This window comes from Melospiza georgiana, chromosome 1 (assembly GCF_028018845.1).
Source record: "Melospiza georgiana isolate bMelGeo1 chromosome 1, bMelGeo1.pri, whole genome shotgun sequence".
Lineage (NCBI taxonomy): Eukaryota > Metazoa > Chordata > Aves > Passeriformes > Passerellidae > Melospiza > Melospiza georgiana.
This window is the reverse complement of record NC_080430.1, coordinates 66687805-66713019: the sequence shown is the minus strand read 5'-3', so window position 1 is coordinate 66713019 and position 25215 is coordinate 66687805. Positions and strand designations below refer to the sequence as shown.

The window sequence follows — 25215 nt, the reverse complement described above, 5'->3', positions numbered from 1 at the left end:
TTGTGGAGCTGAAGTTTGAGTCAGAGGGCAAGTGTTGGATTTCACACCTCAGCAGCAGTAGGTTTCTGCTGCTGTTAAAGGCAGTGTAGCTTGTGTGGTGAACACAGAGTTGTGGGTTTGGAAGCTTTCAGTTCCTTCTTTAGTTTTGTTACTATATAGTTGGGATGTGTCCTGTCCTTGTGACTTGCTGAAGAATCATTGTAGTAAATTCTCACCCTTGCATCACTTGACAGTGATCATTAACTCGAGTGATGCTAAGTTTGACTACTGGTAACTGGTGTCCCCAGGAATTCTTTTAGTAGTTCTAGTTCAGTACAGCACCTGTAATTTACATCTGAAATTGGCTGTGTTCCTGCATTTTATGAACTGCAGTTGCTGTTTAAATGTCACTGGTTCAATTTGTTCTTGAATTCATATATAGATTATAAAGAAGAATTCAGGTGTTTCTATTGTTTACATTCTCAGATTGTGTTTGACTCAAATCAACTTGTAGCTTGATGTTTTTTACTGTTACACTTGTGTGCTTTGCAATTTAGTGAGCATTTCTTAAAAGATTTGTGTATGATTTAAGCAGGATGATTAACTATTTTTCTTCTTTTTCAGGGAGTTCAGTGCCTGTGACCAGTAGCAGTGTTTCTGCTTCTTCTGGAGGTTGTCTGGATTTAGACAAATTCAAGATGCCTGAAGGAAGTTGGGAATGTGAGGTCTGCTTGGTCCCAAACAAAGCAGAAGCCACAAAATGCATAGCCTGTGAAACTGCGAAGCCAGGCACCAAAGCAGAGCTCAAAGGTAATACTTACTAAGAACAAGGATGTACATTCTACAACCTCTTTCCTTTTTTTTAAGTATAGTGATTTTTCCATTGAGTATGGCAAAACTGTCCATTTGTTGTTTAGCAATGTTGCTTAAATAAGATGGTGTGCATGTTAGCAATGTTGCTTAAATAAGATGGTGTGCATGTTTCCACGCCTATTTTCAGATAAGGATAGGGTTTTTTAGAGGAAAGCTTGTGTCAGTGACACAGTTGTTTGCTTCAAGCCCTTATGTGTGTTGTTCTTTCGGAGTTTAGACAAAGACCTCGGTCTTTCAAAGAGCTCAGCTGTGTGCCTTTCCAAGCCAGCTGCTGCACAGAAGAGCACCATGACAAAAAGATACAGAGAGGAAGTGTAGAGAGGAAGTGTGGAGTTTCCTTACTTGTCTGCATGTCGGGGGTGTTTTGTTGAACAGTTTTGACTCTGAGAAAGCTCAAGACTAGAATCCCATCCATGTAGCTAAAGCCTGCATGTATTACATCATATATTGCAAATTTGACATTGTTGCTTATTTCTGCAGGTTTTGGTACTGCTACTGTGTCTACAAATGCTGCAATGCCATCATTTACATTTGGTGTCCCGTCATCGTCCTCTGAATCTTCTCAAATGTTAAGTAGCACAGGAAATTTTAAATTTGGAGAACAAAGTAGCTTTAAGTTCGGCATTGCATCCGAATCTGCATCATCCAACACTGTGACTGGAGGATTTAAGTTTCCTACTGGTTCAGGGAACTTCAAATTTGGAGTTTCTTCCTCAGACTCTAAATCAGAAGACAGCAAAAAAGAAAGTAAAAGTAACAGTTTTACCTTTGGACTTCCATCTGCAAGCAGTCAGGCTCCTTCAACATTTCAGTTTGGAACAACGAGTCTGGGGCAGCAGGAAAAGAAAGAGGAACCAGTTTTGGGAGGTTTTGGTTTTGCTACAAGTTCTACTTCTTCCTTAACTACTAATGAGAATAAAACTGGAGTCGGTGGCTTCACTTTTGGAACTGTGGCGGAAAAGGATGCAGCATCACCTGCTTTGCCATTTAAGAAGTCAGAAGAGAAAAAGGATGAAACTGTTTCAACGAAGGGAGGCTTTTCTTTCGGCAGTGTGGAGTCTGCACCTGCCTCACAGTTTGTTTTGGGAAGGGCAGAAGAGAAGCAGGACTCTGTCACTTCTGCTGGTCCATTAGCATTTGGAAAGAAAGCTGACAATGAAGAGTTAAAGGCACAGCCTATCTTTTCATCTGGAACAGCTGAGAATACCAAAGAGGAGAGCACAGCAAAACCTGTATTCAATTTTAGTTTTGGTAAACCATCGGAAAAGGAAAGTGAGCAGGCAAAGGCACCTTTTGCCTTTGGGGCACCAACCAGTACTTGTGGTAAATAGAACATCTTTTGCCTTCACTTCTCTGCTCTATCAAATAATCCCTCTGAGGCTGTACTGGACAACATCTGTGGGATTCATATACTACCTGCAGCATGTCTTTAGTTCTAGTTGTTGATGTGTAAGCAGTATGTGGCAATTTTTTCGTAGATTTCAGTGAGTTTTAATACTATGTTGAGACAGAAGAAAAATTGCCACACCTTAAGTAACCTGTATCACTGCTTGTGTAAGCACAGAAGTTGTACTGTCTCAGTAGGAGCAGCTTAGTTGGTGATAAAATCTGTAATATGGTGCAGTATAGAGCCTCATACTTGTGTTGTTTTTATAGTGAAAGGGAAGAAGAGAGGGAATATCTTCTTTCTATCTACTTGCAGCTGTGCTGCAGTTTCTCTACTGCTATAAAGGTGCAAAGATCACTTCATAGATATCGCACAGTTTTGTATCCTTTAATTTGTTGAAAGTTTGCAGTGGAGGGTTAAAGTTTTTCAGTGATGGTTGCTGTGTGAAAACTTCTTGGTTGTTAAACATCATTTGTGTGACTTAGTGGTAACTGTGTTTCTTCCTTTCAGATCAGGGAGCGTCCTTCAGCTTCTTGAGCTCCAGTTCCTCCAGCACAGTGGTACCCACCACTTCAGCCAACAGCAGCAGCATGTTTGGCAGCACCCTCTCTTCCTCAAACCCTCCGCCAGTTCCCACTCCCTTTGTGTTTGGACAACCCAGCAACACTGTGACCAGCTCTGTTTTTGGCAATCCTGCAGAATCTGCAACATCTCAGTCATTTGGCTTCTCTCAAGAGAACAAACCAGCAACCACATCTTCCAGCACTGGCTCGACTCTCACTCCGTTTCTCTTTCGTTCAGGAGAGAGCAGTACCAATGCAGCAAATTCAGGATTTACTTTTGGAGCCACAACTACATCAAATTCAACAGGTACGTTTTAAATAGCTGCTCTTCTCATTTTCTCATTTTTGCCTTTATGTAGTAGACTAAGGAGATGCTGTTCCATTAATATTTTACTTTGGAAAATGTGCAGGCTAAATGCATAGAAGTAGAGAAAAATACTGAGGATTTATATCCAGCAATGTTAATTTTCCTTCAGTGTGGAAAATACAGTTTAGGAATGAATTGGCACCACAGTAGTTTTATTTTAAAGGACAAACCTTTACTGGATTTCAGTTTGTACAGGAGCTTTTCACCATGGGAATGATAATTTCTTTATTCAGTCACTGTTAGTCCAGTGTTTACAGTTAGAAGTCAATGAATTACAACTTTCCTGCTTTTGCGCTTCTATACCTAAAACTCTGAATTCCTGGAAATAATGTCAAGCTTTGCCAAGTCCTTCCCTCACAAGTGTCTATAAATGGAGTACCTCAACATGCAATTAATTAATGCTGCTTAAGGGTTGGTTTTTACCAAGGAGCATGGCCAGTGCATGTTAATTTTCTAGCAATTTAGAGAAGACAGCAGTAAGAAATACAGAGTTTCTTCATGTTTTTCTTCAGGCAGTTACTCCACTGCCTGAATTGCATGAACAAATGCATGACTAAATACACCAAATTATCTGTATTCCTATGAGCCATGGAAGATATTGGAAATAAGATTGTATCTGTCAGGGAAAGACTTAATCTAGTTTGATCCTGATGGCTTAACTTTGTCAGTCACAGAAGTTTAATTTGCACACTTTTTTGTGGATCAGAAACAGAGTCCTAAATTACAACAACCAGCAGATCAATTTTAACTGCTTACATTCAGTGTAATTTTGTTAGTAAGTGACACCATATTTCAAACATCTTCACAAATTCAGAAACCTAAGTTTTACCATGTATCTCATCTTGGAAAGAAAGTCAGCTGTTCCAAGTTATGGCACAATTAGAGGGTATTTCCTGTTGCATGAGCATTAATACTGCTGTTTAAAATGCCCCTTTGGCATAGCAGGTCTGCCATGTACTTTCAGAGTCACTGTTCAGGTGCATTTCATGATTTGTGCTGGTCATGCAGCTCAACCGTTGGGCTGGTTCTCTGTTGATGATAAGTAGAGAATTACTCTGCTAAGCCAGGATTTTGAGATTACTTCAAGGTTGATTTGGCCTCCAGAAGTTGATAATGGTAAACACTTAAATAGGAGAGGGGTGAAGCTGCTGAAAGGAAAATATATATGTTCTTCTAGTCCTAATAAATCAGGAGCTGTATTTTGCATGTTGTAAAAATCCAGTTTGAATGAATATTCCATGCGTGTGGTAGAAACAGCTTTCAGTCAATGCAGATTAAAACACTGTAGGAATCTGTCTGCACAACATGAAGAGGCAGTGCGTTAGAGATTTAATTTTGTCTGACTCTCACAAACACAGTGTTTCTCATGTTGCTTAAAAGAAAAGATGCAATTCCTGTTGTGGCTGAGGTAGTGTCTGTTTGATATACTCCCACAATTAGTTTGAAATGAGGATGAGTATACAGCCAGCAGACCTGAGGCTTGAGAACCTTTTGTTTCTGGATTCATTCTGGAGGGTGGGAGGCAAGGGGCCCACACTGACATCCCTCTCTGTCCCCAAGGGTCGTCGTCTTCGTTTCTGTTTGGCTCAGGGCCCGCAGCGCCGGCTGCTGGCCCGGCCTTTGGCGCCAGCCAGTTACCAGCATTCGGGCCGAGCCCGGGCTCGGGGCAGCAAAGCGCTCCCAGTTTCGGGTCGCTGTCCACGCCGTTGTTTTCCGCTGGCTCTCAGCCCGCTCCCTCTGCCTTCGGCTCGGTGACCAGCAGCACTCCGCCCTCCGTGTTCGGACAGCCGGCAGCCCAGCAGCCGGCCTTTGGCTCCGGTACCCCCAGTGCTGGTGAGTGCCCACCGTCCTCTCCTGTTTAAGGATTACATTTATTTTATTTTTCATGAATTATATGGAGAAAGACAACTTCAGCCTTGTGTGTGTATTTAAATACAGGAATTGCTGTCCGTAAAAGTAATGGGTATAGAGTTGTCATTTATGTCCCAGTCCTGACTGTGGAGACACAATGTACCACAGGTATCCAGCTTCACAGTAAGCCTTCTCCGCAAGAGACTTAGCAGACATGGAGGTTGCAACTCTACAACTAAATTTTGAGCTTTATTTTCTTTAGAAACCTAATGATTAAAAGGAACTGTTGAAAACCCACGGAGTAATCACTGGTAAGATTGTGTAAAACAAAAGAGCAGACACAGTGCAAAATGGTTATTTTTTTATTTGAGAATTGAATCAATCATTTTATTGCTTAAAATACAGTCAGAATTCTTTGGGGGATTTTTTAAGCATTTATGGATTAAGACTGTATTAAGATCTTTTTACTAAAGAAGTATAAAATGCCATGGGAAAGGGGCAGAGAATGAACCTTGTAACTTAAGAAAGATCTGTTCCATACTAGTAATAATGAAAAAACAAAACCAGTGCCAGAATGTCTATTTGATATCACATCAAATACTGAAAGGGAAAAGCCTCCTTTTTTCCTCTCAGAAGTTTTACAAAATAGCCTCCATTAAAAGTAGCTGACATTTTTGTACTGATCAGTAGATTAGTACAAGCAGATAAGTGCACAACACATTACTCAGTTGATCTTTCATTAATCCGATAGCATTTTAAAGATAAAGTTCTCTCTGGATTTTCTGTATTACTTCTTAGTTTACTCTGATAATTGGAATGTTTGGGGTTTTTTCAGACAAGGTACTCCTGACACATTAAAGGAAAGGAAGTGCCCAGATCCATTGCATGAACACAGGAAAGTTTGCCTGAATATAAATTTACAATTTAAGACTTGCTTAATAAACTTCAGTATGCACAGGTGTAAGTCTAATAGTGGCATGTAAGCTAGCAAACAACTAGTTATCAGTGTGCCAGCAGTATTACTATAAAAATTCCTTGTGTGAATGGATGGATGGGCAGAGTCCAGTGGGAGGAAGTTTATTAAGTCCCAGTGCTGAGTCCTGCATTTTGGCCACAGTAACCCCCTGCAGTGTCATAGGCTGGGGATGGTGTGGCTGGACAGTGCCCAGGCAGAAAGGGACCTGGGGGTGCTGGTGACAGCAGCTGAACATGAGCCAGCAGTGTGCCCTGGTGGCCAGGAAGGCCAGTGGCATCCTGGCCTGTGTCAGGAACAGTGTGGCCAGCCGGAGCAGGGAGGTGATCCCTTCCCTGTACTCAGCACTGGTGAGGTCACACCTTGAGTGCTGTGTCCAGTTGTGGCCCCTCAGTGAGGGAAGGACATTGAGACCCTGGAGCACGTCCAGAGAAGGCAACAAGGATGGTGAGGGGCTGGGAACACAAACCCTGTGAGGAACGACTGAGGGAGCTGGGGGTGTTTAGCCTGCAGAAAAGGAGACTCAGAGGTGCCCTTGTCACTCTCTCCAACTCCCTGAAAGGTGGCTGTAGCCTGGTGGGGGTTGGTCTCTTTCTCCAGACAGCAACTGACAGAACCAGAGGACACAGTCTCAAGATGCGTCACAGGAAATACAGGTTGGATATTAGGGGAAAGTTTTTTACAGAAAGAGTGATAAAGACTGGAATGGTCTGTCCACTGGAATGGTGGAGTCACTATCCCTGGATGTGTTTAAAAAAAGACTGGATGTGGCACTCGGTGCCATGGTTTAGTTGAGGTGTTAGGGCAGGGGTTGGACCCAAAGGTCTTGAACGTCTCTTCCACTTGTGAATTCAATAAACTGTTCCTGTAGTAATCTGACACTTCTGGTGGACTCCCCAACTTTGTCATCTCAAGCAACCTGTTAAAAGAATAATGTTTAAAGATAATGGGGAAGAACATGAGAATTTTACTGAAAAGGATGAACTCAAATTTCAGCTTTCTTACTTCCTTCTGCTTCCACCCCATCTTCCCAGGTTCTGTATTCCAGTTTGGAAGTAATACTACTAATTTCAGCTTTCCAAATAACCCAGGAGTATTCACTTTCGGTGCAAATCCTCCTGCATCAGCAGCTCCTGCACCACCTTCTGGTACTTCGGGATTTTCGTTCAACCAGGCTCCAACATTTACAGTGGGGTAAGAGACCATATCAGAATTTCCCTTGAGCTTCGGGTAATATCAGTGGACAGTGTTCAGCCTCTACTGCTGTTAAATCATGAGGTGTTCAGATGAACCTTGGAGTTTGAAACTAGATTTGGCATCCTTCCTTTTATTAGCCTGACTGGCTAACTAAGCACCGCTATCTGTAAAGGAGCCTAGCTGTCAGGAGTGTCACACATCAACACATGTGAGATTCTCTTGTTTTTGAAAGGTAGAACCCGATCCAGCCATTATGCTGCTGCTTACCTTCTGAATAAGAGAGATTTAATTGGTTTCTGGAACTCTCTTCCTCCTGTTCGTCATTTGCTGCTTGTTGCCACCTGGTAACTAGTGAGACAAGACTGTGAAACAGTTGTTCTGGAATATCTGCTCAGTGCTGCTACTGAATTTTCAGCTACACTGTCCTAAACTCTGAACTACTAATTTCTTTTAATAGGACAAATGGGAAAAATGTTTTCTCTGCCTCTGGATCTTCAGTTGCTGGTCGGAAGATAAAGACTGCAGTTAGACGTAGAAAGTAAACGCCTGATCGGTAAAGCATCAAAAACATTGGAAGCAGCTACTATCCTGAATTGTTGAGCTTCTACCCTGACTGAATTGTTCAGCTACTATCCTGAAATGTTCAGCTACTACCCTGAATTGTTCAGTTACTGGGATTGTACCTCACGCTGGCTTGTCGGAAGTCAGATCTGCCTAAAGGAATATAAAACTTAGCTTTCCTGTCCTTCCCTCCCCTCTCCCTGTTACGTTTTTTTGGTAGCAAGTAAAGTTGGCAACAAGGCTGTTCTCAAGCAAAAGTCTCAAGTTACTTCTTTCACTGACTCGGCATGGTCTGGCTGTAGCCCTGAGTAGAGCCTGCACAGTGAATGGCTTGTCGATACCTCTTCATCCGCACCACGACGTGCGCTCATCCGCGTTTACTGACGCCTCGAAATTGTAATTATATCAGCGAGGGATGCTGTATAGAGTAGAGAATGTTGATAACGAATGATTTCTATGCTGAGTTTGTGCTGGTGTATGTGTGAAGTGAGTGAGTTTGGGTGTATTGTGCACTAAAATTTTCTGATAGGGGAAGACTGATTAAAGGATGATCCATGCTAAGGACTTGTTAGATCTGTAGTTCTTCATTTAATAATTATATGCTATTTCTATATTTTCATTCTTACAGCCCTTTATCACCTGTCTCGCCTTGTTATTTTATTATGAGATGTGTAAATACGATTTTGTTTCTCTATGTACTTTTTTGGCATAACAAATCTGTGAAATTGAAATTTTAATTTTGTGTGTTACAGCCATTTTTGTTTAGTATTGTCTCAGATTTTATGTAAATCCCATTATTCAAAGTTGCCTAAATCCATTTAGAAAATCTTTAAAATTGGGAATTCTTAAAGTAAGTTTATTGGCTTTTCTGATCCATTTTTGTTTGGACCAAAAACCAGTATTGTACAAAGTATTAAGTATATATTTTTATATTTACTGAAATGGACTGTGGTGACTTTGGATAATAAGGAAAAGTTTAATATTAAAGCCATGTTTATTACAGTATAATTAACATGTTAAACCATGGGATAAATGCCATCAATAAAAACTGCGAAATATTACCTGGCAATTTTAACTCTCTGTAAAGGCTTCTCCAGCTGTAACTGTATGAGATGGTTCCCTCAACCTGAGCAATGTCTCGTGCTTTCTTCAGCCTCTGCTTTTTCCCATTGATTTTAGAGGATCTTAGATTTAGAAGTCTCCTGTTAGGAAGGAGAGTTTTACTGTAGGCTGAAGCTTGGAGCAGCTGAGCAATGTGTCAGCTGACTGCAGTTAATTTTCTGTAGTGCTATTAAAGAAACCCAACCCAATGCTTATAAACATTCAGCATTGTTCTAACTGAAGACTGGAAATGAGTAATAGGGGGTGGGCGCTTCTGTAGCAGTTACAGGAACTTCTTGGAGAACAGACACTATTCTAGTAAAATCAGAGGAAATGCTTGTTCATCTGGGGACCCACAGCTGAATTTGTACCAAGTCACAGCAGTCTGTCTCTGACTCAGACATTAATTCTCCCCTCAGCTAGAAGGGCAGAGACTGCATCACTGTCAGTGGTGTACATGTCTCCAGAAGCACTGCTGGGGCCCTGGCTGGCACTTCTGCCACTCATCCCAGCACTGCTCCCTGCTCCTGCAGGTGCTGCTGGTGTGAGATGCCTTTCAAGCACAAGCTGGACATGACAGGGCAAAGGCCTCCTGCTCTTTTCAGGTGTAGGGCCCCAGTCACTGTTTCTAGAAACAGAAAATGCTCAGCAACTTCACTTTCAAACCACACACATTCTCACTGCTATTGAGGCAGTCAGATCATGCCACTGTAGCCACTAAAGGATTATATGCAATTACCTGTTTCCAGCTGTCTACATGTGAAAAATGCCAGAGATTTCCACTTTGTGCCCCTTAGCCCTAAATCACCTGCCAAGCACTTGTCCTTCAAGCAGAAACAAGCACCATCTGGGATACAGCTTGCATAAGAGACAAACTAAAAGCCAGCCAACAGCACAACGTATACCTATTTCCATGGACAGGCTCTGTGTTCTTGCATTGTAACTGTTTTCTTTACGTGGTGGAAGGGTGGTATTTTTCTGCAGGGTAAGAGATACCTTCCCTTATACCTGAATTGGTAGTAATAAAGTTTTAGCCAACAGTGTTGCTTTTCCCTTCCTCCCCCCTCCCCCCTTTGAATCCTAGTTTTTAGGTCACTGCAAGAGTAAAGAGAATAAAAGTTCTTCTTGTGAATAGGCAAAAATTATCCCAGAAAGGACTTTAAAGTTGGTTCTGATGGCTTTAGCTTTCATCAGGCTGATTGCCATGCACAGCGTCAGTGCTAAAGGCTTTGAAAGAACGGAGCAGAAGCCCTGTCAGGAGCAGCTGAGGGAACTGGGGATGTTTAGCCTGGAGAAAAGGAGGCTCAGGGGTGCCCTTATTCTCTACAATTGCCTGAAAGGAGGCCAGTGGGGGGGGGGGCAAGGTTGGTCTCTCATCCCAGGTAAGAAGTGCTAGGACAAGGAAATGGCTTCAAGCTGGTGTCACAAGGTTTAGACTGGATGTTAGGGAAAAAAATTAATGGAAAGGGTTGTCAAGCACTGGAAGAGGCTGTCTGTAAGTAGTAGGATCACCATCCCTGGGAGTATTCAAAAAATGTGATTAAGCAAGGGCTCTAAAAACAGTGTTCTAGCCAAGACAACTTTTCTTCCTTTACTTCAAAAATAAATATTTAAAGTAGTTATCTAAAATGTTAGGGACCTCATTCTGGAGATGTAATGGATGGCAAAACATCCATTCTGCAACCATAAGCACGGGATCTAGTCCTGAATCATCATGCCCAACGAAAACTGAAATGCAAGCACAATACAGTCATTCACAGAATAACACAACTTGTCCAACGAAATACTGCAGCATCTGAACACGTTACTGATGAAGTTAATACACCTGGAGACAAGAGCCATAACCAAGCTCTCAAACATTTCTACTGCCAACCAAGCCACTGGGCAAAGTTGAAGGGAGGGTAAGAACTGCAGCCACTGAGAGTGGCACGTTAAGCCTAAGAGAGGAACATACAAAAACTGATCAAAGAGTTCCATACTCAGAGTTCAGTAGAACATTAATATTGCTTACATTAATTTCCTGAGATGCTAATAACATGACAATAAATTAATCATCAAAGCGATATAGTCATGCAAAATATTAGGTTTCTTTATTCAGTATTTAAGTTATTCTGAATATACAAACAATTAGCCAGAATAATAAAGTGAAAATAACCAGTATTTGTACTTCTGCAGATTTAAACCCATAACACATTTCAGTTAATGTTTTCTGCATGCTCCCGAAACATATTCACTCCTGTTCTGCATTATATGCAAGAAATAGACAAGTGCTTTCACTCAAAACAGAAGCAAAAAAGTTACCTTTCATTAGCATGGTCTGTACTGTTGCTGGCTCCAGAATTATTTACACACACCAGATCACTAACACTGCAGTGTAACACCCTTCCCAGAGGAAAAAGCAGCTATTGTTTCACTTCTTCATTAGCTTGGACAAGTGAAGTAAGTGACAGTGCTTGAGACAATCATGCAAAAAAACTTTTCACATCAATGTTGTGAGAAAATACTTGAAAGGTGAAGAAATACGAACTGTGAAGCAATAATAAAAGACACTGATAACCACTGCTGATCTCTCTAAATACATGGCAATTTAATTAACATCATTTGCCTTGCTGCCTAATACTGCAGGTTTCTCCCTCCATATCCTTTGACAGGCAACTGCCTGGAGAAGAACTTCATTTTCTAGTTATCTGCCAACATCCAAAATTGTAGGAGCAACATTTCTTTTAAGGTGGCATATTCCTAGGGATCTGCTTTCCACAAACTGACAAACAGAACAGTTCCTTTTTGCAGTTAAAGCAGACAGGTTTTGTCTCATCAGTCAGAAGTTAATACTCCTGGATTTAATACATATTTTCTCTCCCAAACTTCTTTGGCGTCTATGAAAACTCCAACACTTCGAAGGTAGTTGCTGGCATCATACAGGAACCATACATTTTCTTCAGCTTCTGAATCAGTTCCTATTCAATTACGGCAAAAGATTCCAACAGACACCTCAATTTCAGTTCTGGGGTAGGTCTTTTATTCACTGGGATTTGGAGGGGATGTTTAGAACCAGTCCGGAAATCTCATTTTTTGGTATCATCTGACTCCATTTCTTCTGACCACAATAGTTCCTGCTACAATATCATAGGCTGTTCTGTTGTGCTGGAAAAACAGCAGCGTAATGAACGCAGGAAAAAATGATGCAATTGAAAAATTCTTGATCAAAGCTCGTACTGTGGACCTGAAATCAGAATAGAACATTCAGTGCCTTACTTTCACTTTTCTGCTTACATTAGTAATTAACTTCCACGTTTAGTGCCCAAGTTTTGCACAGCACAAAAGTTGAGCTCTAGAGGAGATTTAACCACCTACCCTGAAAAATACTCCATGTGGCTGAATAATTACCATTTTATTCTTAGATCACAGAATCTGACAATAGCTGTTGCAGTCTAATTGCTGCAAAGGTCAACAACAAAGCAACGGTGAACTTCCTTCCAAATCCCACGCTTTCGACACTGTTAACCTGAATGCAGCAGGACTGAGGCAGGAGCACTTACGTTGTCATGCTGACATTAGAGGATGGAATGACTAACACGCGGCTGGGTGCAATAAGGACGGAAGTTTCACACGTCACAACTCGCAGTCCAAGCAAGAATTTCCCTGGGGTTGCTCCACCTGCTCCCCAAATACAGATTATCTGTAAAAGAGAGGTTATTTTAAGTCCGCACATCACCGTGTTGTTGACAGTTGTCCCAAACTTGGTTATCCTCAACTATGTGAATGTCATAAGCTTCAACATAATCCAAAATACCATTAAGAGGATTTACTTTATTGGCCAACGATAACATTATTTTTTAAAACCATTTCTTCAACAACTCACAACTATTAATTACAGGGGTTAATGTTTATGAGTAGTTACCTCATAAAAGCAGACTAATAACCTGTAGATGAGAGCTACTACCATCATTTTCTGCAAATCTTCCATGGACGTATCTTCATCTATTTCTTCTATGATGTAATGCATGGCAAATTTAGAGATGTCCCTGTACAAAATAAAACTGAACTTTAAAACCATCCTTCTCCCAATACCAGTGTTACCCCTTTAATACCAGAATTCACTCCCTCCGTTCTGGTATTATAAGACAACAAAAGCTCCTTGCCCTCTCTGATACTAAACAAGTCATTAAAATTCAGAACACTCAGTTTCATTCTGAGTTACTGCCTAGTTTGTTTTGTCTTTTTCATTAAGCAAAGATCATTCTTTATTACCACTTTTGCACAATGGTATCCCTGGGTAGTGAGCTGCAGAATTGTTCTGAAAATTCTCACACTTCTTGGGAGGTAAACAGATTTTGCACATAATCATTGAACTTGATACAAATGGAAGGCATCCAAGTCTCCAAGTATCTTCTTACACTACACTCAAGGAAAAAGAAAAGGGCACTCTTTACAAATGCAAGGGAGAAGTTGGCAGTCTCCCTAAGAAATCAGTAGAGCCCCATATCCTCCTCTGCATGATCAGGGTTCTCATCAGGGTTCCTCATTCTCATTCTTCACGGCTCACCATACTTGTCTGGAGGCACCTTGGTATGCAATAGGAGGATTCAAACATAAAGCAATTGAAACCTTAAGATTTTTAGCCTAACAGAGCTATGCAAAGCATCCATTTGGAGTTAATGGCATATTTTTGTAAGATAAACTCCACAAATGTAACATTCTTATCTGATACCTGGAATGGATATACTTGCAACACATTAAGGCAAGAATTTCTCACTCATGCATCTAATTAAGGCTCACGTAGAACTGTGCAGTCCCACTTTGAAACAGTCCATCTAATATTTGTGTGACCTGCCCTCCTTTTTATTCAGACTTGAGGACAGAAAAAACCCTCAAACAACCCAGGAATTAAAAAACTAATGTAGCACAACCTACATTTCCTTTCAATGCAGCTTTGGCCTGAAGAGAATAAAGTTCTTCTTGAGCCTGTGAGGGCCTATGCTTTCCATGACAATTCAGCCTAACCCCAAGCCCACCAGGTCTCTTAAACAGAAAACCTCTCAGAACATTTCTCTGAAGTTCCCTGTAAGCAACTGTCTCACAAAACTATTAATATTGAAAATGCTGTAAATTACTCTTTCATCACTTTACAGCAGCAACATACATATAGTTGTTCCCCATCTTTCCACTACTTCACTTTGTATCTTTCTCCACCTACTAAAGGCAAAGTAGAAACACAAACTGTCAGGTTACAGGTGATGGGATCTGGCCACTTAACAGAAATGAACCTTTGGCATTTTAATTGCTGCTTATCTGAACAAAACCCAGCAATCATTTACACTGACGTATTTATTGTTTTGGATTTGACCCTCTTCCACACCCCTTTCTAGCTGCAGGTGAAGGTGTCTGGAAGATGTTATCTGTATGTCTGTTATCAATTTACAGTCAGGCAACATTTGGATGGCTCTTGAGCAGAAAGCCTGGGTTCCAAAATGTGTTTGTACAGTAGTGGAATTACTGACTGCACCAAGATCTCATCTCTTAATCAGACTGGAATATTGAGTACACCAACCCAAAACAGAATAAGAGAGTTAAGAAGTAAGGTATCAACAGTTAAAGAAGCAGTTAAAAAAGAAAGTGTTTGAGGTAAATTACTACATCTGAGTACAAAAATGTGAAATGACGAATCTTTCAGTCTAGTGTATGGTTGACACACACATTGATTACTTGCACTTTTTAAAAAACCAATTTACACCCAGTGAAGCCTGCAGTGTGGCAGTATTCCTAGAAACCACGATGTATTCTCAAAGTATATACATATCTGATCTGCTTGATCAGATTTTTTTTTGTGGGGTTAGCATTGCTTCAGTCAGAAATCTAAAATACAGCCCCACAGAAGATGCTATACATTAACATGAAAGATGCTAAAATTAACTTAATCCCAGCCAGATCTAGTACATTTTGAACACTGTTTAAAAGTTTGTCCATGTTTTTTCTTAAAAATTCAAAAGAACTTTTTTGTAATCTTGCTATTCCCCCCCTCCATAAATGTGCAAGTCTAATCTTTCCTTAGTAGTTAGTGACTTTGAGAGCTGACAGACCTGTACAGATTCTGTGTTTCCATAGCTGACCCAAAATCAGGATGTATTTACAATGAAGTTAGCCTAGTGGTGCTGTTCCTCAACTTCTGTAATTTATTTAATATCATATGCAAAAACATACCAAAAATACAACCTGACACCTCAAAGAGCATGAAAAGCTTAAAGCTGTATGTAACAAAGCTTTAAATTGTTCAACTTACTTTATTCCACTGAGGTGCATAATACTTAAAATGATGGTTGCCTTTATAAAGAACAGAATAAAAAAATCCACCATCTCTGCTATGAACCTGTGTGCCAGAGAAGGGATAAGGAACTCCCGACCTGCAACAGAAATAGTTCACATTACCCAGATTTTACTGCACTAACACAAAGTTAACACTAATGTCGAAAGCAAAACCCACATTAACCTCTCTACAAGAACATAATCTAGAGCTCTGCTCACATGCTTTTTGAGAACATTTCTAAAGATGTATGCATAAAAAATAATCTGAATTGTTTAAGTTGAATTTGAAGAAGCTTCTTGAAGAACTTCAACTGTTTCAGAACCGAGCCTCTCATAATTAGGATCACAGGCAAAATCATACCCTGCTAAAGAACTGAAGTACAGAAGATCAGTTTTTGTGTTCTTTTGTTTAGAATAATCTCATAGAGAACAGATTTGTGTAAATCTGAGAGGTCAGATTAAAAAGAAAATCAGACCTACGACAACTTTTTTATCCCTCAGCACCAAGGCTTCTGTGTATACCAAGTACCAGTTCTCAGAGTAAAACACTATTTTATCTCCACTCAAATACAAACAGGAATGGATGAAAATACTTGACATAAACATTTCTACATGTTACTTTTAATAAAACACAGCATACTGCTCTACCTCCAGCCAAAAAACATAACATATTCTCCTATTTAACGGGCCACATGCAAATGGCCACAAAGTAAGGAGCCACAAGCTTTTGTTACTCAGGTGATTTGAGCAAAGAAAATATTAGAGAGTGTCTTAGAAAGTTTCCAAGAAATAGTGTTGCAAAATAATTTCATCTGGACCCAGCTACTCCTCTATTTTCCAAAGAACATGACTCTCACATGTAGCATGCAATGACTCACATCAGTACTTCACTTAGAAATGCCTTTCTACTACCACATGGAACCTGTGGAAACAGGGACTGGTTTTGTTACTGTTTCTGAGAATGCTTATCCCCACAGAGAGTAAGGACAGAAGAGGAAATAAAATCACCCTACTCTCTAGTCTCAAAAATCATCATCAAATTTCAATGAGAACAAGCCTCCCCAGTTCAGTTGCTGAGAGGGATGCTGCCAGCCATGGCCCCACGAGCTGTGAGAGGCCAGCCAAAAGCCCAGAGCACTTTTCAACGGGGTAAGAAGAATCTGGCAGAGACTGGGTAAGAGCCAGCTCTTATTTAACATCCCTGGGTTTCTAGAGCTCTGTTTCACACCTGCTGCACTGATCACTCTGCATCGATAGCACAAGCAGCCTGGTTTGAGGCAGCAGGGTGGCCACAAAGATGGACATGCTGCTGGCCAAAACTGGGCCACTGAGGGAGGCTGGCAATGCCTCTGCGATGACATATTTAAGAAGAAAATCGAAACAAACTAATGAGTTTTGCTTCTAGTCAGAGAAGAGGAGGAGGTGAGACTATGTGAGGGAAACAACATGGAGACACCAAGGTCAGTGGAGAAGGAGGGCAGGAGCTGCTCCAGGTTCAGAGCTGAGACTGCTCTGCAGGCCATGGTGAGACCATGGTGAAGCAGCTGTGCCCCTGCAGCCCATGGGGATCCACAGGGGATGCAGAGATCCACCCACAGCCCGTGGGGAGGTGCCCATGCCAGAGCAGGTGGATGCCTGGAGGAGGCTGTGGTCCAGTGGGAGACCCAGTGGAGAGAAGGAATCCCTGCTTCCAGGGAGCAGCCTGTCCTTGGAGGACTGCATCCCATGGAAAGAGAGGCCCACGTTGCAGCAGAATGCACTTTGCAACTAAAGTTGAGCCTGCTTTTCCCTTGAAATAGTCCTCTTGTCCTTATCTCACTCAAGAAACCTCCTTAACTTGTTTTTCTTTTTTCCCTCCTTTACCCAGCTGTGGCAGAGGAGGGTGAGCAAGTGACTCTCTTGGTGCCTGGTGCTGGGCCAGTGTCAAACTGTGACATGTATAACACTAAAATGGATTCCACTGGCATTGTCAAAGCCTGTCCAAGTTCTCTAATTCTAATTAGAGATTCTTCAACTAAGGCATGAGGAAACATAGCCAGTCTCCTAACCCTGGTTTGAGTACACAGTGCCAGGTGAAAGCTTTCATCTGCTCTGTCAAAAGCAGCACATTTGTTGGAGCTGGTAGCAGAGACTGATTTATTCAGAACTGAATACATTAAATTAAATGACTGCCTAAAGAAGAAGCTACATGGGGCTAGGAAAAAAAGTATTCAAATTATGTTTAACTCCATCATATTAAGAAACCTTGGCAACCCTTAGATTCTGGCAGATTTACACTGCAGCAATTCAAGCTGTTCATGATATCAGAAATCCACTCTTTTGCCAAGGGTTACTATTTATTCAGCAAGGACAGCCAAATTCAACATCCATCCAGCTCAATGTCTAGGATATTACATCTACACAGTGCTTAAGAGGAGTTTGCACCAGTCAGCCACAGGGCAGCTGGGGCCTGGATGCACCTTTTGCCCTACTGTTCCCAGTGGATCAGCAGTAATGTCCTGCAGTAAGGTAGGGAGGGACCAGGCAAAGGAATGTCTTAAATCATGGTGACTGTCCACAAAGAGCCAGCCACTGCCCAGGGTGCTGTTAAATTCTGCTGCTCTGACACACACCTGCAGGCAGACTGAAGAGGCAGTTAACAATCCCACTTTTTGACATTCCAATTTGAAATCTTCCACATTAACATAAGCTGTCACTTATTTCAGCTTACATAAGCACACGGGCTGTAAACTGCTCTGGCACAGGGACAGATACATGACCTGCCCTGCCTCGCCTCACTGCTGTGTGGGCAATAATCTGCAGCAGGGAAGAAGGAGCCATAATCACTTTAGCTGCTCCAGATATATCCATCTGCAATCTGAAGCCAAAGCATCAGCCCAGCAGTCTTTGTTTATAACTGGATTGTATCGCTGCATCCCATACCTAGTCCCCTCAAGAAGGTCAAGTGTACTGCAATAGTATGCAATATTCAGAATAACCATGTTCAGCAGCATGAAATGTTATCCATGCCCCAAATAACCTTTAATATATGGAATTAGCTCCTGAAAAAACAGGTAAAATTCCAAGAATCATTTCAGCCTAGCCTTTGTCCAACCCTCCCTTTAATGACTGGTAACATCAGTTCATAACCGAACTATAACAGAATCAGAGCATAACTGCAGAAAATACTATTCTGTGTCCTAACCATGTTTAAAAAAACATCTGCTTAAAAATATAAGAAAGAAACAAGCTCAGAGGCTAGGCTCCCTTCCCTTGAAAATAAGGAAAAAAGGAACAAAAAACACCTTCCACACACATACGGCCACTAAGCTTATAAAAAATGTCACAGATCAGCAATGTCGTACTTTGTCCTGCAGGGAGAAACGAGCTCTGGCTTTTTTCCAAAGTCCACCAGCAGTGCTCTCCTCCACAGTTTCCTACATTGCTCACAGTATGAACATTCAAGGAATGTGACCTAGGCACTCCTCAACTTGTGAGGAGTTGTTGCTGCTCCTGGTTTTACCTCTCATGTAATCAGAGTGAGTTTGCTTTATTCCTGAAAAATATAAACAGAAGGCCTGCTGTGCACTGCCTTCAATGTTTACAGCTGCAACAGACGTTTGTTTATCTCGGGTCCCACTGCCTAAGCTTGTTCAACGTCAGCATGTTTTCACTTCTCTGCTTCGATTCCACGAAATTATTTTATTTGAGCACCAAGAGCTCACTCAAGCAGGCAAAATTAGTTTAGATTACATAATCCAAACGGGCTACTTAAAAAGCTAGATGCATTACAAGCATGTGACCACAAGAATAAGTTCCAGTGGAAAAAAATCAACTCCTTCGTATGCAAGAAAACACCTTTACAAGCTCCGAAACTGTAAATTGTATATTCAAGTCAATCCCCCCAAACCTGCTGGTTCTAGATTTACAACCTCGGTATCAGGGCTGTCACCCTGCATCCAAACTTGTTTATAGACCAAGTTCCGGCCTTACGGCCTCGGTACTAGGGCTGTCACCGTGTGTCACACGGCACAGCCACATGTCCGGGGCCGCAGCCAACGGAAGCGCAGCGACTCCCAACGTCGCACAGCCCCGGCTTCCCTCTCCAGATCCCTCTGCCCGGAGCAGCGGCTCTCCCCAGGCTCCCCTTCCTCCCCAGCCCCGGCCCCGGCCCCACTCACCCGCCGGCCGCCCCGTGTCCCTGGAGGCGCCGCTGCCGCTGCTGCTGGCGGCGCTGCCGGAGGCCGCCCTGGGCACGGGGGACACCGCGCCCGCCGCTCCCGGCCAGGCTGGGGTGGCAGCGGCGGGGGCGCGGGGCCCCGTCCCGGCCGAGGCCGTGTGTGCCGGCGGCGGAGCGAAGAGGTAGAAGGGGCTGTAGTAGGCAGCGGCGGCGGGCGGGGGCGGCTGCGCGGCGGCGGCGGCGAGGAAGGCGGGCGGGCAGCCCTGCCAGCCCAGGTACCCGCAGTACGAGTCCCACAGCCACTGGTGTACGCGCCGCGCGTACTCCGCCGCGCTCAGGGGCTTCGTCCCGCCGCCCTCCGGAGGGGAGCACGGCGGTGGTGAGGACGCGGTGTTGGTGTTGGTGTTGGTGTTGGCATTGGCGTTGGCGTTGGCTGCTTCATCTCCGGCAGGGCTGCCGCCCTCCGCCATCGCCGCCGCCCCAGCGCCAGCCCGGCCGCGCTCCGCCACCTCCTCCATCGCGGCGGGCACTGAGCGTTCACCGCGCGTGCGCCGGGGCCGCGCCTCGCCTCTCCCACTTACGGCGGAGGGGGGGGGAAGGGCCTTACGAATAGAGCACTGAGCGAGGGGAGAAACAGGCCTTCCCCCCCGCCCCTGCCACGAGATGGTATCGCCGAGCGCTGAGGCAGAGGCGCTGCCCGTGACGTGCGAGCGAAGTGGCCTGCGGAGCTCCTCACGGTGCGCGAGTTCTGCGGGTTTATTTTCCTGTAGTAATGTTGTGAGGGGTTTTTTCCTCCTCTATCTCCCCCATTTCATTTCTTCCCCTATACATATCATGTTTGTCTTCTGAAAAAAACAAAACAATCGAAACCAAACAAAACCACCCAAAGCAAAACCAAACAAAACCAAAAACAACAAACAAAACCCCCCAAAACAACACCCCCACAACCCACAAAGTCGTTTAGGTTGAAAAAAACCTCTGTAATTGAGTCCAACCTATGCCTGAACATCACCGTGTCCAGGGCACCGAGTGCCACCTCCAGGCTTTCCTTGAACACCTCCAGGCACGGTGACTCCACCGCCTCCCTGGGCGGCCCATTCCAATGTCCAATCACCCTTCTGCGAAGAAATTCTTCCTAATGTCCAACCTGAAACTCTGCGGAGAAGAGGCCGACCCCCGCCTGGCTACAGGCTCCTTTCAGGGAGTCACCGAGAGCGCTCCCCCGCGCCAAACACCCTCAGCTCCCTCAGCCGCCCCTCACAGCGCTTCCTCCCCTCAAATGCTGAACGAAGAACCAGCAGCAAGTTTAAACACAGTTCTTCTAACTAACTTTTAGTCTTTAAGGTTTCTGTGCTCTGTTAAGCATCTCAACCAGACCAAGAGTTCTGTCTGACAGAGATGCTAACACAGCTCAATACTTATTACTGAATTACTGAATTACTGAATTAACCAGTAATACATACTGGGAACCTGAAATGTTGAAGACAGCACAAGCCACAGCTGAACAAAACCAGAAGTTGCTCCCTCTCCCTGGTGAACTATTTTCCCATTTAATCTCACCTAATTAAAAAAATTGAAGTAATTTCATAAAATCATAGAATCATAGAATGGCCTGGTTTGGAACGGACCTTAAAGATCCCCGCCCCATGGGCACGGACAGCTTCCACCAGCCCAGGTGGCTCCAAACCTGGCCTTGAACGCCTCCAGGGGTGGGGCATCCACAGCTTCTCTGGGCAACCTGTTCCACTGCCTCTTTACCCTCACAGTAAAGAATTATTCCCATGTATCCAACAGAAATTTCCACTCTTTCAGTCCCAGAAGCTTGTGTGGAGCAAGTCTCTAATACAAGCAAGCTGAGATGAATTGCCTAAGTGATTATCAAATAGTGACCCATAAAAGACTATGCAGTTATGTAAGGTGCTGGCACTCACTATGCAGCTATGATTTTAATTACCCTGGCATGTTTTGTAATGTAGACCTTGGTGAAATCAATATGGGAAAATGTTTAGGGAAATACAGCAAGATTTAGCATGATTAGGAAGGAAAAAAGGAAGGAAGATAGACACGTGTATAGAGGAAAATATGGCTTTAAACCATCTGTTAATTCCTAATAGAAAAGCTATTTTGGAAAACTGACAATAAATGAAATGTAACAAGACTTATTTCCCTGTAATATTTCACTTCTTCCTTGAAAGCCAGATCAGATCTCAAAGTAAAATTACAAGATCTCAGAGACTTCACAGAATGCTGCCAGTCACATGTAAATTTTAGGCTCACCAGCAGCAGCATTACACAGGTATAGCCATAGTTTGAACTCACTATGAGATTATTCTGGATATTCAAGGTGAAGTGGAATCACTGACAGCAGAGAGCAGGGGACTAACAGGTAACAATGTAATGTTTCCTTACGCCCACATTTTCCAGTTATTAGTATTTCATTCTTCTGCTTAAAAAACATACCCAACAACAGTCCCACAAATTCTGGGAGCATTCAGATTTTCTATTCTGGAACACACATGACAGAGATGCTGTGACAACATGGCTTGCCAGTAGTAAGAACCTCACAGCTTAGGCTTTTGGTAGCAGAAGGTCTTGTTTCATTGCTGTGTCAGATTGCCACACAGGGCAGTATTTGTAGTCTTCTGCAGAACCAATTCCCTGCTACATTGCTTTAGCTTGTGGGTGGGAAGCTCATTGTACCAGCTGATGAAATGAAGTAGTTGAATGCCTTGGCAGTTAAATACCCTCTTTCCTAGAAATGAGATTTAGGCAAGAGGAAATGTTTTGAGCTAGATCAAAAGGAGGAGGTAAGCACCTAAAAGCTGGTGTCATAATAGTTAAGGTTTAGGGGGAATCTGGAATCTCACCTCAAGCTCTTTAAGTGTAGGTGATGCTGAAAAACCTGATCAGTCACTCTTGAGTGGGGAAGCCTTCATGTTTAATAGGAGGTAATGAACACCTGTGTGCTGAGAACCTGGCTGTGGTACAGAGCCACAGACATTGTGCCTTTGCTCATTTTTGCTATGCCTTCCAGCATCTTGTTTTCAAGGGTTTGAAGCCACTTTTAAAACTGAGGAATCACCCTAGCATTGAAGTTCAGTTCTTTTCTTTGCTCAGGGATAACAGATCACATCTCCTGCATCATGCTGAAATATTCTAATAATAGGAGCTCTTCTGAAGAGTCCTTGGATGAGAGTTTTTGGACATTAATCAACAACAAGCTCTTGTCATTGCAAAGTGGTTAATTATTGTTGGGCCCAGCAGCTACAATTCATGCTATTTAGACATTTGGATCTGGTATTTATGATCATGTACAGAGTGAAATTAAATGCAAATGATGGTTAAAGAGATTCTTCATCACTGAAACTATACAGAGTCTCCAAAGAACAAGAACCTTTCCCCTTGTTGGGGAAGCAGCCAGATACAGAACATGAAACTTGAGCCAAAAAATATATGTATGCATTTACATAATGTAAAATGTTACACATTTAGTGTGGAAAATGGTACAACTTTCTCCTAAATTAAATTAATTGAGCCTTTCACTCTGAAACTGATCTGTCTCATCCATCTAAGGAACTTGAAAGAGAGATTGGCTCTAAAGCCTTACAGATTGACTGAAGCAACTTCTTTCTAATAGATGCAGCTTCAAGTGGAATAGAGAAAACAGAATCCTGGTGGTCACAGTTGATTAAAAATACAACTTTTCTGCTTTTATCTTAGGGTACACAAGTTTTTTTGTGTCATTGCCTGTTTATTAGTACTGCCTGATTTAGGAGTTGTGCTTGAACACCTTTATTTGCCTTTGACCTTGGCCTTGTTTGAAGGCAGAGTAACAACAGAACAGCTTTACTCAGGAATGTGGCCCTGGGAAGCCTTACTGGTTACTGAACTCCCTTCTCTGTCACATTCCCTTCTCTTCCCAGGGAGGAAGTGTGGTGGTGCCTCTGTTGAAGCAGCAGTGGGACTATGGCTTCAGAGAGCAGGAGTCTTTGGTGGTCAGTGGTGATCAGGTAGGGTCCTCAGCATGCCACAAGACCTAGGGAAGGAGGGTTAAACCTAGGGAGTGACCACTAGGGTCAGTTTTGGGTGGTGGAGTAGGGAATGTTCCCTGTTCTACAAAACTTCTGGCACACAAAAAGATTTTTCAGTGTTATTTCAACCATGAAGACAGAGCAGGTTCTTGTCTGGTAGTCAGAACATTCCTTGGAGAGCATTATTTATGATTTTTATCTAATAAGAGGGGGATTTTATCACAAGTCAGGGGCCTGTTTATCTTCAGAGAGCAGTAGCTACTTCTGGGCAGTATTTTCACAGCAGCTGGGCCCTTCTCAAGAAGAGAAGCTGAATCTGCTTTGTATGTTCTTGCTAACTGCTGTGCTTGCTACCATACTGTGTCATCGACTGAACCTTAGCTCCATTTGTCTGGAAGCTTCCATATTTAGAAGGAGCCCAGTTGAACAGCACACCAGGAGAGTGCACTAAGGGTGCACACTGAACTGAGCCCCTGAAGCACTCCAAGTGGCCAAATGTCTGATCTCTAGGAAAGACATGTGAGGCACAGGGTGATGAACACAGTGCAGTAAGGAACTCCTGCAGATCCAGATATGTTGAGATTCAGGAAAGAGTAAGAACAAAAATTATTTGTCTGCAAAATAACTATGGCACAGGGAAGTCTTAGCAAGTGCCTAATTCTCCAACTTGTGGAAAAGATTTCTGGTTTTCAAACACAGATTTGAAATTACTTACTCCTTTTTCTTCAATGGCTCTGTTAAATATTACTTTTAAGTTCAATCAGGTATTCTTTAAATGAAGATGTGCTTAGCAGTGTTTAAAAAAAAAAAAAAAAAAAAAAAAGAAGGAAAACCAACCCAAAATATCTATTTAATAATTTGTAATAAGTAGTTATTTTTTATTCTTCCTTGTTCATCCCACTCAAACATTCACCTTTTACCAAGATGATAATTTCAAGATCAAAGTAATATTAAGTGTTTTACAGTGACTTTTCGAGGGCAGAGTTCCCCAGTTCAATGGCAAACAGCATTCACGCCCTTCGCAAACGCTGCAGTCCCGCAGGTTGTCATTAAAGGCTTGCGAAGGCCTGGCCTCGGCTGTTTCCTGCCATCTGGTGGGTACTTGGAGTTACTACCTCGATGCTTCTCGTTTCCGTGGGCTCTTAGTACCAACTAAGCGCGAATCCCAGAACGCGGAAGGGCTGAGGCTGGCAGGGACCTCTGGAGTTCCCCTGGCCCCTGCCCAAGCAGGGCCCCCTAGAGCCGGCTGTGCACGGCCATGGCCATGGGACTTCTGAACTCTCCAAGGAGGGAGCCTCCATCGCCTCTTTGTGTCAATGTTGGTCACTTGCACCTGAAAAGAGTTTCCTGATGGACAGAGGGAATCTCCTGTGTTTGTTTCAGTGTGTGCCCATTGTCTCTGGTCCTGTCACTGGGCACTCCTGAAGAGAGCCTGGCTCCCTCCTCTTTGCACCCTGTTCTATTTAAGAAAGTGACATCCACCGAAGCTTTTCATAGGAAAAAAGGTTCTTTACCTTTAGACACTTAAATTAAAAACTCACTTTCCCTTTTATGTGTGTTTTACTGTCTGATTGAGACCATCTGTACTGGTGAATATTTGACCCATGCAGGTTTATAGAAATGAACTGGCTAATTCCACCATACACATTTTTTACCTATTAATATATGAACCAAATTAACTGTTTTCTGTTTTGGCAGTGGTACTGACTTTAGGGCATGACCACAATATTAGTGCAGTGTAACACAGAAATCAAGGGGTATATCTTGTGTGAGTGCATGCAGTAAAAAAACCATCAATGGGACCTCAGGGATGCTCAGCATTTAGCAGTTCATTCCTTGCTGGAATCAACCATCAAACACAGATCAGTCT

The 25215-nt window shown here is 42.9% G+C and overlaps 2 protein-coding genes across 3 annotated transcripts in view; one reads left to right on the top strand and one right to left on the bottom strand.

Annotated features, from left to right (window-relative positions):
* Nucleotides 1–10126, top strand: part of NUP153 (nucleoporin 153) — a 45080-nt gene extending 34954 nt beyond the window's left edge. For both annotated transcript variants that reach the window (XM_058025423.1, XM_058025413.1), the window contains 6 exons: nt 604–789; nt 1333–2175; nt 2750–3109; nt 4730–5002; nt 7028–7187; nt 7648–10126. In XM_058025423.1, coding sequence (XP_057881406.1) covers nt 604–789; nt 1333–2175; nt 2750–3109; nt 4730–5002; nt 7028–7187; nt 7648–7732 — 1907 coding nt within the window. In that variant the 3' untranslated portion in view covers nt 7733–10126. The remainder of the gene's footprint in view (nt 1–603; nt 790–1332; nt 2176–2749; nt 3110–4729; nt 5003–7027; nt 7188–7647) is intronic.
* Nucleotides 10127–10917: 791 nt separating this feature from the next.
* Nucleotides 10918–19861, bottom strand: FAM8A1 (family with sequence similarity 8 member A1). The gene is made up of 5 exons (XM_058036056.1): nt 19316–19861; nt 15133–15253; nt 12754–12877; nt 12392–12531; nt 10918–12075 (listed from the first exon to the last, which is right to left on the bottom strand). The coding sequence occupies exons 1-5, from the start codon at nt 19830–19832 to the stop codon at nt 11931–11933; spliced, it is 1047 nt and encodes a 348-aa protein (XP_057892039.1). The 5' UTR covers nt 19833–19861; the 3' UTR covers nt 10918–11930.
* Nucleotides 19862–25215: the final 5354 nt, after the last annotated feature.

What these genes read in the sequence shown, in the direction of transcription:
- FAM8A1 (XM_058036056.1), bottom strand. Translation starts at nt 19,832, where the DNA reads ATGGAGGAGGTGGCGGAGCGCGGCCGGGCTGGCGCTGGGGCGGCGGCG. An exon ending in TATTAGTCTGCTTTTATGAG is followed by an intron (nt 12,532 to 12,753) that starts GTAACTACTCAT and finishes TCTCTTTTACAG; the next exon opens with ATAATCTGTATTTGGGGAGC. An exon ending in TCTAATGTCAGCATGACAAC is followed by an intron (nt 12,076 to 12,391) that starts GTAAGTGCTCCT and finishes TTCTGATTTCAG; the next exon opens with GTCCACAGTACGAGCTTTGA.